The sequence below is a fragment of the Tamandua tetradactyla genome, chromosome 20 (assembly GCF_023851605.1).
Source record: "Tamandua tetradactyla isolate mTamTet1 chromosome 20, mTamTet1.pri, whole genome shotgun sequence".
Taxonomy (NCBI): Eukaryota; Metazoa; Chordata; class Mammalia; order Pilosa; family Myrmecophagidae; genus Tamandua; species Tamandua tetradactyla.
In genome coordinates this window covers 24,391,803-24,407,927 of record NC_135346.1, presented here as the reverse complement: position 1 = coordinate 24,407,927, position 16,125 = coordinate 24,391,803, and the positions used below count along the sequence as shown (strand labels likewise).

At 36.5% G+C, this 16,125-nt stretch overlaps 1 protein-coding gene across 1 annotated transcript; it reads left to right on the top strand.

The window, feature by feature from the left end:
- The first annotated feature begins 3,926 nt into the window (after nt 1-3,926).
- Nucleotides 3,927-15,833, top strand: YIPF5 (Yip1 domain family member 5). Its single transcript, XM_077137304.1, has 6 exons — nt 3,927-4,072; nt 4,691-4,810; nt 10,293-10,465; nt 11,299-11,444; nt 13,259-13,440; nt 14,851-15,833. Exons 2-6 carry the CDS (start codon nt 4,701-4,703, stop codon nt 15,011-15,013), a joined length of 774 nt encoding a protein of 257 aa, XP_076993419.1. The 5' UTR covers nt 3,927-4,072; nt 4,691-4,700; the 3' UTR covers nt 15,014-15,833.
- Nucleotides 15,834-16,125: the final 292 nt, after the last annotated feature.

The following is a 16,125-nucleotide window of genomic DNA, read 5'->3' as shown; positions in this document are numbered from 1 at the left end:
AGGCTTTCTTCTAATAATCAGAACAGTTCAATTAATAGAGTTCAGCACATTTAACAAGTTTCCTTTAATAAAACTTTTTTTTCTGGGGTCTGTCCTGGAGTGGGGAAGTAACACCGAAAAGAGTTTCCAAACAGAAAGGGCTATGTACCATTCATGAAATTGATGTTCTCAAAATCTCTAAGGGGCTTCTGCAGGTTACTTTAACCTAACTTACAAAGTCAAATATACACTATGGCAAATTTATTCAGGTAACTCAGTTTTCTTGTTTGACTTTCCCATTGGGGAAGAGGAGGGAGTGGATGAAATCAAGTAAATATGGCAATTTGTTTTCACAGACAGAAGCAGAATTTGAACAAAATCTGTATCGGACAATTCATTCCCAAGCAAGCAATTTTTAATGCTCATATTTTTTGTATTTCATCCAAATCTGAGAGTAATGTCTCTTTTGCATAGGGGGGAAGCAAAAATATTGGAAGAGATAAGAGCAAAAGATTTTTGTCAAACATAACACTAAATCAATAAAGTGATGGATTATTATGTGTTGGTGACTAGAAACTTAGATTCATGGATAATGTAGCCTAAATAGAGTATAACCACGTAATTTATTAACTATTTATTTTTATTGATAAAACATACACGCACATACATTCTTAACACACAAACATTCCATATGTGGTGTACAATCAATGGCTCACAATATCATGTAGTTGTAGAATCATCTATGAATGTTCTAAAAAATGATCATTCAGAAAAAAACACTCCAGAAAAAGAAATAAAAAGAAAAAAGAAAAACCTCATACATACCATACCCTTTACCACTCCCCCTCATTGACCTCTAGTATTCTCATCTACCCAATATATACATATTTTTCAATTTTAGCATTTGTTCCCCCTATTATTTATTTATTTTAAATCCATATGTTTTACTCATCAAAACATAGATAAAAGGAACAGCAGACACAAGGTTTTCACAATCACACAGTCACATTACGAAAGCTCTATCATTATACAATCATTTCCAAGAAACATGGCTACTGGAACACAGCTCTACAGTTTCAGGCACTTCCCTCTAGCCGAATACACCTTAAACTAAAAAAGGGGATATCTCTATATGCATAAGAATAACCTCCAGGATAACTTCTTGACTCTGAAATCTTCCAGCCACTAACACTTTATTTTGTCTCATTTCTCTCTGTCCCATTTCGGTCAAGAAGGTTTTCTCAATCCTTTGATACTGAGTCCCAGCTCATTCTAGGATTTCTGTCCTACATTGCCAGGGAGGTTTACACTCCTGGGACTCTTGTCCCATGTAGAGAGGGGGAGGGCAGTAAGTTTGCTTGCCATGTTGGCTGAGAGAGATAGGCCATTCTGAGCAACAAAAGAGGTTCTCTGGGGTTGACTCTTAGGCCTAATTTTAAATAGGCTTAGTCTATTCTTTGCCGGGATAAGTTTCATAGAAATAAACCCCGAGATTGAGGGCTCAGCCTATTGATTTGTTTCTTCCCACTGCTTGCGAGACTATCAGGAATTCTCCAAATGGGGAACTTCTTTTTCCCCTTTCTTGCTATCACCCCAAGGTGACTTTGAAAATACTTTTTATTCACTGTATTAACTATTTTTTGAGGCTGAAGAGAGGACAATGCTAATCATCATTCTGGAAAATCAGGCATAAAATGGGACCCTAGGACTGTGCCTAGCACATCAGTGTATGGGCTCATTCTACCTGAAGTTGTGCAATCCTTTGTGTTAAATTGATTAGTAAAGGGTAGTAAATGGATAGATGAGCAATTTCATAAGGTCACTAATAATGAGGCAGAAGACTTCAAAGGGTTGCTGCCTATTCTTCTCCAGAGTTCACTTCTTGGATTTTGGTTTTGTGGCTTTCTTGCTGTTGCTATTTTGTTTCTGTGTTTCCTAGGTGTTTTTAAATTTTCCTTTGTTTTTGTTCCCAGAACAATGGTCTGGTTTTATTTGTGAGGACTACCAAATTATGATGACAGGCTATAATGCAAAGGCTTATGGTGAATGTCTTAGCACAATAAGCTCTGAAGACAGTCCTGCTCATTGGTTGTGCTGGTTTGAAATGATTTATGTACCCTAGAAAAACCAGGTTTTAATCCTAATCCTATTCTGTTAAAACAGCCTTTTGTTCTAATCCCTATTCAGTACTGTATGTTTGCAACTGTGATTAGATCATCGCCCTGGAGATGTGACAATCAAGAGTGGTTGTTAAACTGGATTAAGTGGAGATGTGTCTCCACCCATTTGGGTGGGTCTTAATTAGTTTACTGGAATCCTATAAAAGAGGAAATATTTTGGAGAATGTGAGGAGATTCTGAGAGAGCAGAGAACAACAACATAGCCACAAGAAGCAGAGTCCACTAGCCAGGAAGCTTTGGAAAACACCTCCTGGGGAGCTTCATGAAACAGGAAGCCAGGAGAGGAAGCTAGCAGATGATGCCGTGTTTGCTTTGTGCCCTTCCAGTCGAGAGTGAAATCCTGACCCTGTTCACCATGTGCCTTCTCACTTGAGAGAGAAACCCTAAACTTCATTAGCCTTTTTTGAACCAAGGTATCTTTCCCTGGACACCTTTGATTGGACATGTCTATATACTTATTTTTTAATTGGGACATTTTCTCGGCCTTAGAACCGTAAACTAGCAATTTATTAAATTTCCCTTTTTAAAAGCCATTCCATTGCTGATATATTGCATTCCGGCAGCTAGCAAACTAGATAGAACGTTGGTTAACAGCCTGTGATTTGTTAGAGTGGTCAGGATACTAGCAATCTTTTTCAAAGGAAACAATCTGATTGTGTCACTTGCCAGCTTATAACCGTCAGTAGTTTCCCAGTTCTTGAATTTTTTTTTTTTTTTAGAGACAACACTGGAATTCCTCAAGGCCCTGCCAGTTGCTCCAGCCTCAAGTTCCTCACTTGCTGGTCCAATCACACTGGCTTGATTTAGGACAGTGGGTCTCAACCACTGGTGATCTTGCTGTCATGGGGGATATTTGGCAAAGTACAGAGACATTTTTAGTTGTCACAACTGAGGAGTGAGGGTTGTGCCACTGGCATGTAGTGGGTAGAAACCTGGAATGCTGTTAAACATCTTATAGTGCACAAGTCAAGCTCCCTCCACCGAAGAATCCTGTGGACTAACTAAACTGCTGAGGCTGAGAAACCCTGATTTAGAATTTCCTGCACTGTATGTTCTCTCTCTCACCCCAGGCCATTTTCTGGGTTCTATCTGACCATTCATGCCCTTTTTCTTGTCCCTTCTTTGCCCTCTCCCTTTTCCCCAATAAACTGCTCACGCTTTTGTTCATCACTCACTCACGGAGGCTTTCCTGACTCACTTCCCAGATCCTTTCAAAGACTTATGGAGCACTTAATATTAGTAACAATTTTACATGTATTTGTATGTTTGACTACCCCTCTGCTCCTACAGCAGTAGACAGTCAGAGCCATCTACCTTGTATTCACCACACTATTCCCAGAAGCTCGCAGAGAATATGCCGTGCAAAATTGAATGAGTAAACATTTAATAGCCTCACCTATAAAGAAGAGTGATCATGTCATTTGGTTGTGAGGATTAAATAAAATGGTACATGTAAACCACTCAGCACAGTTCCCAAATCACAGGAACTCCGAGGGATACAGTATTCGTAGTTCGTGGACAAGCGAGGGGCACCGTCCACTTCTTTTTAGCAGTTTCACGCGGTCCTCCAAGCCCTCCCTCTACTGAGAAACGTTCCCTCCTCCTAAGTAGTAACTGGAAGTTGCTGCGCCTGCGCCTTCCAGCCTACGTCGTAATCAGACTGCCGGAAGCATTATCCCTCTTCCCATTGGCCTGCCACAGAACTGCTTGTCGGTACTGCGCATGCCCCTTATTATGGTTCGTCGTCGGCGTCCAAAGACCAAAACCTGATAATACGCTTGCGCAAGCAGGCGTGCCCCGGAAGCAGTTCTTTGGCCCTGTGACACGTAGCAACCGGGCCAGTTCAGGGTCCGAAACTGAGTTTGGGGTATTTGGGGCTGTCGAAGCTGCTGCCGCCGCTACAACCGCGCTTGGTGAGTGTCCCAGACTTGTGGCCCACTGTTCGACTTCCCGCCACACCTGTGAAGAGCGGCTTGTTTCCGTCTTTCGGCGCCGCGCCCGGGTTCTTTCCTTGAGACCCTCGCTCCCTTTCAGGCCCTTGCTTCTGACTTGGCCCCTGCACCGCAGGCGCAACCTTCCATGGCTCTGTACTTTGCTGCCCGACGCGGTTCATAATCTGCAGAGGCAGTCGCACAGTCAGCTGTAAAGCAGTGTCCCAAGGGGGAAGAATTATCTTTGGTGTTAGTATCTTAGACCCCCTTGGAGCCACTCCTCCCGTGTCCCCGGGCTCTAGCCTGCAGTAAATCAACTCCTTGAGGCCGAGGTTTCTGCCGGGCTTCGACATAGAAACTAGACTTTTCCATAATGTTCCCCTCCTTCTAGAAGGCCTGCCCTCCAAATGCTGCTCTGCAGAGTTCCGAAAGAAGTATTTGCTGCCGTCTACTAAATAAATACTAGGGGTATTTATTTAAGTACCATATTGAGTGGTTATTTAAGTACCATATTGAGTGGTTTTTCTTTCCAAAGCGTCAGGAACGAATTCAGTAGGACCTGCGGCATAAGTAGTATTTGTCATTTCTCTTTTATTGCAGATCATTTGAAATGTCAGGCTTTGATAACTTCAACACGGATTTTTACCAGACAAGTTACAGCATCGATGACCAATCACAACAGTCGTTTGATTATGGAGGAAGTGGAGGACCCTATAGCAAGTAACTTTTCAGCTTTGGCAATTTATTTAGTCTAAGTTGTAGTGAAAGCATGTAGGCAGAGTATTTATTTTGTTCTGCTTAAAACCGATTGTGTGGACATGTTCCCTATTATGTAGGCGACTTTTCATAATCTTTCTCCCTCTGCTGGAGAGATCTGTAAAACTAGTTTGGGTTTGAAGTTTTCCAGTTTGATATCCTCTGCAAAACCTTCAGGTGTGCAGTAAGTGGAAAAGTAAGTGTTGGGGGACAGTTTCCCGGTAAAAAAATATTACTACATCATTTAAGATGTGGATGGCAAGTTCAGGTTGTAGAAGATAACCTTTTAAATTCTTGGGACCAGTTAAAAATTAAAATCTCTTGAAGTCTTGTTTAGCAGCTAGATCATTCCAACTTTCAGACTTTATCAGCCTTAACTGAAAGTGCTTGGTGACACTGTTTAACAGTACGGTCCCTATTAGGAATCATGAGGTGATTTTCATATGGCAATTGATAGTCATGTCTATTACTACTCCTGTTGAAATCTTATGTCAAGAAGTTGTTAGTTACAAATTGAAGAGGAATTCCCAAAGCCTTTAGGCCCTGTTGTGTTAAAAAAAAGAAACAGAAAATGAAAAAACTGATCTTTATATGTTCCCTAATGTTTGTGTCCAGATATCATTAACTGAAAGTTTTCTGTCAGTTTCTTCTAGAATGTTATGTCTTAGTCTCTTAGAACCTTAGAGGTAATATATTGAGCCACTCATCTGGTAAAGGAGTTTTCCATACCAGTATTGCTAAACCTTTTTTTAAGATGGTTCAGGATCTCTTTGAGAGTTCTATGGCAACTATGGGCATATTTCCCAGTAATAAATAGAAATATACAGATGCAAATGTGCATATAACTTCAAGCAATGCATGTATCGTTTGATGTTCATGCCCACATCCTGTATTTAACACCTCTCGAAGTTCATCCCAAGATGAAGCAAGGAAAGGTTGTGTATCCTGTTAGACTGCATAAAACATGTGATACTAGAATGTGTTTGAATTAATAAATCTGAATGAAAGTGTCTAAGAATTGAAAAAATAAAAAAAATCCAGTCCCACGTTGTGATCTGTTTTGGAGAGGCTATACTTGCTGTAACACAAAGATATTTTGAATGTGCCTAATTTGATATATTTTATTCTTGTTTTTTTTCTTCCTAAAACTTAAAACATTGAAAAATGGGAATGATCATGTGAAAAATATTCTATATCTATGACTCACTTATTTCCTTTCTGTTAAATTCTCAGTACATACCATTGAGGATTCATCTCTTTAGATTAATTAGTTGGGCAGAAATTAGAAGAATCACATTGAGAAATTTTCACCAATTTACCTAAATATGAATTTTTTGATGATTACTCTGCATATAGAAGGACAGATTATTGTGAAATTGGCCAGAGGTCATCTAATGAATTCTTGACTATTGCAGCAACAGGGCTTTGGGGAGCCTGTCTCTTTAAGGGAATAATAGACTGCAGCCTATTGGTTCCTCAGTCTCTGCCTTTCTTTCATGTCCAGGTTTGCAGCAGTTATCACTGTGACTTATTTTATTCCATCTATCATTGCCTTTTCCCCTACACAGCAGTTGCTTAGATAGTCTGTTGCCAACTGTTCTCCTTACAATTCCATTCCAACCAAGTCATGTGCCAGTAGGCATTGCTGTAATACTAAAAATAGGTTTTATTCCTGGTGATAATATTAAACCTTTACTGCCAGTTGACAATCATGGGTTTATAGGTGGTGCATCGGAAAACAAGAAGCCTAATATATTAGCAGCTATCAGTTTGGGTTTCTGAGCTCTATAGAAAATTGGACTCTTCTACTTTGTGTGTCTTCAGTTAAATTTTCAAGAGACATTTAAGTCTCAAACTTGGTTTATCAAATACTATTCTGTTTAGTTTATTAATTTAATAGAGTTAAAGATCTGTTGATAACTTTTAGCTCCATTGTTGACAAAAATTGAGGGTAAAATGTGATATTACTTGACTTGTCTTCAAGTTTGACTTGATTGATTGTCATTTCAGAGTTCTGCATTTACCCAACACATCATCTTTATCATTTTGCTTGTTTTTTTCTATGGGTAGTTCATAGGTATTTATACATACATATACCAAAAAGCAAAAGGCCCTATGGTCATAATCTGTCAGGTTATAATGTCAGGTTGGATCAGGTCCCACATTGTATTCTAGATATTCCTATAAGATATATAGTAACATTAGTTGCATACTGTGTTAGTTAACAAGCTGCTAGAATGTGGTATACTAGAACTGGAATGGCTTTTATAAAAGTGAATTTAATAAGTTATAAGTTTGGAATTCTACGGAAGTGAAAGTGTCCAAATTAAGGCACCAACAAGAAGTTACCTTCACGCAAGAGAGGCCAGGGGATCTGGAACACTGATGTCAGGTGGGAAGTCACATGACTGGCATCTGCTATTCTCTTGCTCCTAGGTTCTGTTGCTTTCAGCCTCTGTCTGTGTGGGGGTTCTTCACTTTGCTTCTCTGGGATTGGCTTTCATCTATTGACTTCCCTTGACTCGCTCCAGGTTCTGGCTTGCTTAACATTTCTTGGTGACATCTGCTGGGCTGTAAGCATCTCCAAACATCTATGTCTCTGTTCTCTGAAGCCACTATTCTCCAAGCACCTGTATCTGGTCTCTCTGTTAGCTCTGAGGCTTCTGTCATTTCGGACTCTCCAAAATGTTTCCTCTTTCAAAGGATTCCAGTAAACCAATCAAAATCCACGTTGAATGGGTGGAGCCATGTCTCCATCTAATCAGAGGTCACACCCACAATTGGGTGTGCCACATCTAATCCAGTTTCCAATGTACAGTGGTGAACAGGGATTAAAAGAAAGACTGCTCCCACAAGATTAGATCTTTAATCAGGATCAAAACATGACTTTTCTAGGGTACATAATATTTTGAAACTGGTACACATACTTTGTAAAGTATTGAAATCTAGTATTTTTTTCAACCTTGGCTTAACTAATAATACTTTTTTGAAATATCTGAGGGTTTTCATGCATTTGAGTAGCCAGGCTTATATGTTAAGGGACTTTTAGCTTCTTTGCTGTTGGTGCAGAGTGCTTGTTTCCCGCCACTCTTCTGCTATGAAAGTGTTGATTTAGTCTTTAAAGATCATGCCCACCCTACCATATTTTAATTTAAAACAAACAGAAGCAATTTTCCTGACTAGTTGAGCCAGAAAAAGAAAAATGAAATTTTATGGAGCTTAATATGTTGTCTTTCTTACCTTGCACCTTGAATATGAAACTCATATGCTTGCAGTATTTCTCTTCCTTACATGAAATCTATGGATCTATATCAGTGGTTTTCAAAATATAGATTGCAGACCCCAGAGGGTCTTTCAGACCTTTCAGAGGGTCCTTGAAGACACGACTACTTTCATAACAATACTAAAACATTATTTACCTTTTTAGATGTGTTGACATTTGCACTGATGTCACAAAATCAATGATTATTAAAATTGCTAGTACCCAAATATGAATTAAGGCAGTGGTAGTGGTATCAAGTTTTTCTAGTAGTTATGTATTCTTCACTACCACACACTTGTGGGGGAAAAAGCCAGCTTCATTTATGAATGCCTTTAATGAAGCAGTAAGAATATTGGATCCCAAGCCTTCGGGACACATCCTTTTAATCTTAGGTGTGATAAAATTGGAAATAGTCACAAAGGACTTCTTCCTTGAAGTATGATGGTTGTGTTTAGAAAAGCATCTCTGCAGTTGAGCTGCAGGTTCAACTAGCCATACTTTTTTTCATGGACACCATTTTTACTTGAAAGAGCAACTGAAAGACACTGGTTATTCATGATATATGGCAAATGTTTTCTCAAAAGTGAAGTAAACATTTCACTTCTGGGAAAATAACTGACAGTTTGTGTTGCCAGTGACAAAAACATTTTTTAGGTAAAAATAAGGTTTTGGAAATCTTGTAATCTTGTATTCATCGTTGAACTTGTCAGCTTTCAAGTAATTGACTTTTTTCTAATGAGAACAGTGGTGATATTAACAAATGTAATTTTTAGGTATATATTGTAGAATGAAATGTGTCCATATTTGGAGGATACATTTGTCTAACTCATTAAATCAATATTTTCCAAATGACCAATGTGTGATATTATAAAAAGTGTAAGACATGTAATGAATTTCAATGCAACAGAGTATAAATAGTTTACAGATAATGTTTGTTTCCACATTGCAACTGTAGTTTAAAAAACTATTACTTTGTTTTGATTTCTAGTGTATTTTCAGAAAGAATATCCGCAATAATCTGAAAAGGTTATTCATATACTCCTCTTTTTTCCAACTACGTGTCTCTAAGTCTAGATTTTTCTTCAGATACTTCAACTAAAATACACCAGAGGTTGAATGCAGAAGGAGATGCAAGCCTCTACCTGTCTTCTTTTAAACCAGACATTGGGATTTCTAAAGTTGTTTTTTGAAAAAAAGTTATTGATATTAGCGTGTAAGAGATTTATTGTTACTTTTAAATGAATTCATAAATACCTTAAAGATTTCTCAGTTTAAATTTCTAGTATGGTAAATGTTGGTAGATATAACCCACATAAGCAAGAACACTCTGGGGTCCTTAATAATTTTTAAGAGTACAGAAGGGTCCTAAGACCAAAGAGTGAGGATTTTTGGTTCATACCATTATTTTTTAGTTTTTATGTGCATATTCTCTCTCTCTCTGAGAATAATCTGTTTATACATACTGTACAAACCTCCATATGATATTTTCCAACTATTTCATAAACTCAGAGATGGAGTTCTGATAAATCCTAACCGCAGTCAACACAGTAGCGTATTGTACTAAATCAGAAAGTGTGACTTCTTCTAGTTCCACCAGCTGACAGTAGGATGTGTATGTATGTGAGCAAAAAGAAATCGATATATTTATATGCCCAAAAGATGAGGGAAAATACACATGCAGAGCAAAATCTTATAGCCATCTCTGTAAGCTAGGATTTGGGGGTGGTTTTATTACAGTTAAAGAGTTGACTGCAAGAATTAAATAGCTTAGTTTTGAATCCTAGCACCACCATGGGCAAATAATGTTAACCCTAATTTCAGTTTCATCTCCATAATGGGGAAGACAATAATATATACCCCATAAAGTTGTAGTTGGGATAACATGAGATAATTCACATTAAATACTTGTAGCAGTACTTTGTACATAGTTACATTTCACAACGGTTATTATAATACATTTAATCATTTCAACCACCATAAATAAAAACTGGCTAAGTAGGTATTCTAGAAATTGCATGACAAATATTCCCTGGCTGTCCAAACTGAAAACTTAGGATCATGAAGGATAACATGAGATAATTCACATTAAATACTTGTAGCAGCACTTTGTACATAGTAACATTGCAATCAGGGAGAGAGGGGAAATAATAATTCTGAGTTAATATAACTTCCTTTGATTTATAGGCAGTATAGTGGCTATGACTACGCACAGCAAGGCCGATTTGTCCCTCCAGACATGATGCAGCCACAGCAGCCATACACTGGGCAGATTTTCCAGCCAACTCAGGCATACACTCCAACTACACCTCAGTCATTCTATGGAAACAACTTTGAGGATGAGCCACCTTTATTAGAAGGTAGGATTGGTTGCTATACTTTATAGTACTCTGTAATATCCAGGTGGGTAGTGAAAACAAATCCTAATCTTAAATTGGCTTTTCTTTAAATGGACTCTGTTCCATTTGGAACAGTGTATATATGTAACCACATTGGGCCAGAGGGGACTGGATGTTTACTAGATCTTTATAAAATGATAATCATGTCAATGTAATTACTTTGGTGTGAGCATCAACTTTTACTTAAAATTATTGATAACATTTTATTAGTGGAAGAACTGTGAGGATATAGTATTGCTTACTCTACATGGAAATAAGCTTTCAGGGTTAGTAGTATCAGTGAAAAAGTATGTTGGTCTTCAACTTGTATTACAGAGAACTTGAAAAATTTTTACACAGTAATAGTCCTGAATGTTTTTTTTGGACCAGATGCCTTTTGAAAGTCTAATGAAAGTTATGTATACTCTCTTCAGAAAAATGCACATATGTGCAAAGAGACATTGTATACAATTTCACAGGGCCCCCAGTTGCTCCTGAAGCCCCAGTTTAAGAACATCTTACTGTTAACCCTGTCTATATTCCTTGCTGTATAGTTATAGCTGAGAGATATGAGTGTCCATTTCATCATATTCATGCCCTTTTCCAGCACTAAATCAGAGATTGTATATTTTGTAGGATAAGTACCACAAACAGTGAAAACTTGTTTTAAGGACTTGATGAGTAAGATCATGTGGTATTACTAGTTCTTCTTTTGATGCTACTATTTTCACTTTCTTTCCTACTCTAACATAAATTCTGGTAAATTAAAGGTATATCATAAATCCTAATTGTTTCCTTATTTAATTTGTTCTTAGAATTAGGTATCAATTTTGACCACATCTGGCAAAAAACACTGACAGTGTTACATCCATTAAAAGTAGCAGATGGCAGCATCATGAATGAGACTGATTTGGCAGGACCAATGGTTTTTTGCCTTGCCTTTGGAGCCACATTGTTACTGGTAAGACTTGAGCTTTTCTTTCAGCGTAAAATCAAAGAACAGTATTTAGATTTCTACTAAAAGCCATTTTCAAGATTTTCAGTAAACCTCAAGTCTTTGATGTGTTTCAAACAGTATTTAATTGCTCAGATGTATGCCTTTTCATCACTTATCCATTAATAATAAATTAAGCAGATTTAGAAATCATTCTGTTCAAAACAGTGTCCAATTATTAGGAAAAATGCAAAAAATGTTAAATAGCCTTGTGTGCCTTCAATTTGTCATCAGAATTCCTTCTCACTTTTCAGTGATTTATAGACTTCTGTAGCCTATTGCTTTGCCTTTGAAGAAAAGAAAAGCACACACAGCATTTTTTTCTTTTTTTTTTAATTTCTGGACACTGAATAGTATTTTGTGTGGTGGTGGTTTCTTTTCTGTGTTTATTTTTTTTAATGAGCAGAAATGTTAAAGGTTTTTCCCTCCATACTAGCCCTTTCTCCCAAGATTGTTACAACATATTGAAAAGACTTGTGTGCTCAGTATCTTCAAATAAAAATAAATTTTTCGTATTATTCTGTTGGTTGTAAAGATATGTAAATAAATAATGTAATGAAAGAAGCATGGATTTTTTGGTCAGAAGACTTGAGTTTGAGCTGACTGCTCCTATTCTTTCCTTGAGTAAGTCATTTAATCCTTCAACTCCCTCTGAAAGATGATAATCTCTTGTTTTGGAGATAAAGTGACAAGAGTATATGAGAACACCCTGAAAAGTTAAAAGCACTATGCAAATATGAGGTTTTATTACTGCATGAAGGAACTCATCAGTGAATTCAGTTGTGCTTTTTCAAACTTGTAAACTCTTAGTCAAGCATTTATAGATAAATACTGAATCTAACAAAAATCCTGAGGATTTTCCCATTTATTTGGTAGAAGAATTCTTGCTTTTGAGTTTGTATGACAAAAATCTGACAAATGGGACTTTTTGAAGTCTCAGTGATCTGGTTTCAGTGATACAAGTGATCTGAATTCAGTGTTTCTGTTCACCTATTTGATTAAAGTAAAATAGCTCTGGTTGAGCTAACCTTTGTTGTCCTAAGACTCTTAGTGATGTCTTTTTCAGGAGCAGAATTAAGGTTTTATTTTTAGTCAAAGATCTGTATAAATCAAAGAACAATTTGTAAAAAACTGTCTTCTATTATATTCCTTTTGCCTAGTTGTTTAAACAGGTTTTTCTCTTCCTCCTCCTCTCCCATCCCCCTTCCCCAACCCTAGCTTCCTGTTTATCCTGCTTCATTTCTCTTAGCTCCTCGTTATTCATTTCTCTTAGCTCCTTTATTCATTATAAAGTGAATAGTGAAATTATTTCTGCTGTTAAAAATTATAGTGACATCTGCAAAGGAGAATAAATTGCTTTGGGACATTTTTGGCAGAAGTGGGTGCTTTCAAGTCATATTAGCTATTTGCCAAACTCTCTGAATGACTTTCTGTCTTGTCTCACTAGTTTATTTGCTTAGAATCTGCCTGAGTTTGTTTTATAAAATCTGCTTCTTAATTATGCATGATTTTTATCTCTTTATTTGTTCAGTTCTGCCAAGCTCAAATGCTAATTGGAAAATGTAAAACCAATTATGTGTACATTGGAATTTTAAGCATCTTAAGTAAGATATATAGCTTAGTCTTTTACTTCTTTGAATAAAGAACAGTTACCTCTAGATTTTAATATTGAATAGGTGCTAACTAATTGAATGTATTTTCCATGTATCATGTTAAGTAAGATAAGCCCCTATATAACTTATATTTTGCTCTTTAACCTGTATTCTTTTCTTTATCTATAGGCTGGCAAAATCCAGTTTGGCTATGTATATGGAATCAGTGCAATTGGATGTCTAGGAATGTTTTGTTTATTAAATTTAATGAGTATGACAGGTGTTTCATTTGGTTGTGTGGCAAGTGTCCTTGGATATTGTCTTCTTCCCATGATCCTACTTTCTAGCTTTGCAGTGGTATTTTCATTGCAGTAAGTACTCATCTTTATTTTTGGGGTTGGATTGACCAATTCTTTATAATAGGATTCACATAAATCAGTTTATTTCACAAACATATCAGATGGTGCCTGACCTGGGTGAGCTAGATACTTTGGAATAATGTACACTGGAAATGAGAATAAATTTTAAAAATCTTCCTTGTCATCTGTACTTTTATTTTTGGTATAGAGTTGTATTGATTTTATGTTTACTTGCCATGTCACAACAGTATTGAATAAAACAGTGGTGATCATTATTAGCTTAAATACTGCATGGAAAAAGTTAAGTTGTTATGGTGTTAAAATTATGCTTACCCTCTCTTTGATATTTTTAGACCAAATCTGTTTTCTTTAAGCCTTTGAACATATGCTAAGTGTAACAATATTAAATAAATATTCTCTGTTTGGCAGCTTTTTAACTGAAAATGAAACATGCTCCTTTTATGGCAGGAGTCTGTTAGTAGCCTCCTGTTTTCTCAGATATACCCATAAGAAGTTTTAAATGTGTGTAATTTTAAGATAATAACATTGATAAAACTTAAAAACAGGTGCAGATTATTGTTGACCAAGTACCTCCTTCTGGCAAGTGTGCATATTTTCTCTGAAGATTTCAAACTCCTCCTTGTGGTTAATACTGGACAATACAAACGATCAGGCTTTGTCACTCTTGGAAAATTTTAGGAAGAGCATATCTCAACTCTTTGATACTAGAAATTTGATAAGATGATTGGGTTTACATTCTTCTTGCTCTGGATAAATATTCTTCAGATTTTCAATGTAGAAATTTCTTCACTATCCTTATTTGTTAGGAATTGATATTTTTATATTTGAATTTTACAGAGGAACCTGTTTTCTACTAAAACAGTGTTTCTCAACCAGGAATGATTTTGTCTCTCAGGAGACATTTGGCAATGTCTGGAGACAATTTGATTTTTGCAGCTTGGGTGGTGTTACTGATATCTAATGAATAAGGGCCAAGGATGTTGCTAAACATCCTAACGATGTCCAAAACAGCCCCCACAACACTAAATTATTCAGTCCAAAGTGTCAGTAGTGCCAAGATTGAGAAACCTACGCTAAAAGAGCAAACTATAGTTATAAATTAGTTTTTTTTTGCATGGGCAGGCACCAGGAAGCCAGGTCTCTGGCATGGCAGGTGAGAAATCTGCCTGCTGAGCCACCATGGCCAGCCCTGTAAATGAGTTTTTACCACAGGAAGTGAGTATATATTACTGAATTCACTATAACGTACATTTTAGTGTTTGAAAAGTAATCTTGATTATTTCTACAGATGCCTCTCTGTGGATTTTAAAATGCTTTTCTTTAGGTTATTAAAGAATTTTTATATAACTAATCTAATCTATTTCCTTTTTTTTCTCCCTTTATGTTTCCCTTTGGTTACAGAGGATTGATAGGAATCATTCTCACTGCTGGAATTATTGGATGGTGTAGTTTTTCTGCTTCCAAAATTTTTATTTCTGCATTAGCCATGGAAGGACAGCAACTTCTAGTAGCATATCCTTGTGCTTTGTTATATGGAGTCTTTGCCCTAATTTCTGTCTTTTGAACTGAATTTATTTGGAATGTGGACATCAGTGGGCAAAAATACACAAAAAGGACCCTGGACTCTTAAATTGGACCAGCAAACTGCTACAGCGCTATTCTTATGCAGATTTAACGTTTGACCATTGGAGCGATGGAAGTAAACATGTATCTTTTGTTCATTTTTATAGAACTTTGGAATACTATATTGGGTTTACCTGCAGTGTGACTAGCTTTAATGGTTCATGCTTATACAAATAAGATGTACTATTTCATTCATGTTCTGCAGCCTTTAGTAAAACACCTTTTTTTTCTTGCAAGGTATATTATGGTGTTTTTGACAGATTTTTTTATCAACTGTGGAAAACTAACCACATTGTTAATAATCTTTCTTAAAAAACAGCCCAGCTATAGTAGACATAAGACCTATTGCAGAATATTTTGCCAGGGAATTAGAAAAGGAAATTGAACTGTATACTTAAACCAGGTACACTTTAGGCAAAAAACAGCGATACCAATATAGAGGTTTTTTTTATGAGTTTGCTGTTCATAAATTTGACATTCCTTTAAATAATCTCATGAAATCTTTGCTAAAATTCAGAGATACAAAGAATTCACAGTCTACCTTATTGTCAACATGAAATGTGGACACCTGTTTAGATATTGGCATTAACCAAACTGTGGTAACCTGGACTGGCCACATAGTTTGGTCTCCATATTTCCCAGGAAAAAGAAAATCACTAACCATTTTTGAGGAGTTTATTTATAATGTCACAGTTTGTCAGTATTGCAGTTATCAATGTAAAGTGCATTTGATGCTCATTAATTAAAATCTTCCTGATTAATTTTGACTGTGTTATAGAACTTTACTTTTGCTAAACTACTGATCTCTGTGTCTCGTTTCCTTTAGCTAGGTCTGTTTTTGACTTGTACTCCCAATTTAACCTAAGCTTTAAGAACGGACATTATATGGTATAGGATTAGAAAAAAAGATTAAATGAAAAGTGATTTACTTTGAGTTATAACTTGGTTTCCTTGTTTATACTGCTTTGCTTTCTTGCAGAGAATCTGTAGAAAAATATTATATCATGTATATTGATCATTGACTTTTTCTTGAGAAACTACCTCTGATCTGTA

Coding starts and splice junctions, on each gene's coding strand:
- YIPF5 (XM_077137304.1), top strand. CDS start 4,701: ATGTCAGGCTTTGATAACTTCAACACGGATTTTTACCAGACAAGTTAC. Junction 4,811..10,292: donor AGTGGAGGACCCTATAGCAA/GTAACTTTTCAG, acceptor TTTGATTTATAG/GCAGTATAGTGGCTATGACT. Junction 13,441..14,850: donor GCAGTGGTATTTTCATTGCA/GTAAGTACTCAT, acceptor CTTTGGTTACAG/AGGATTGATAGGAATCATTC.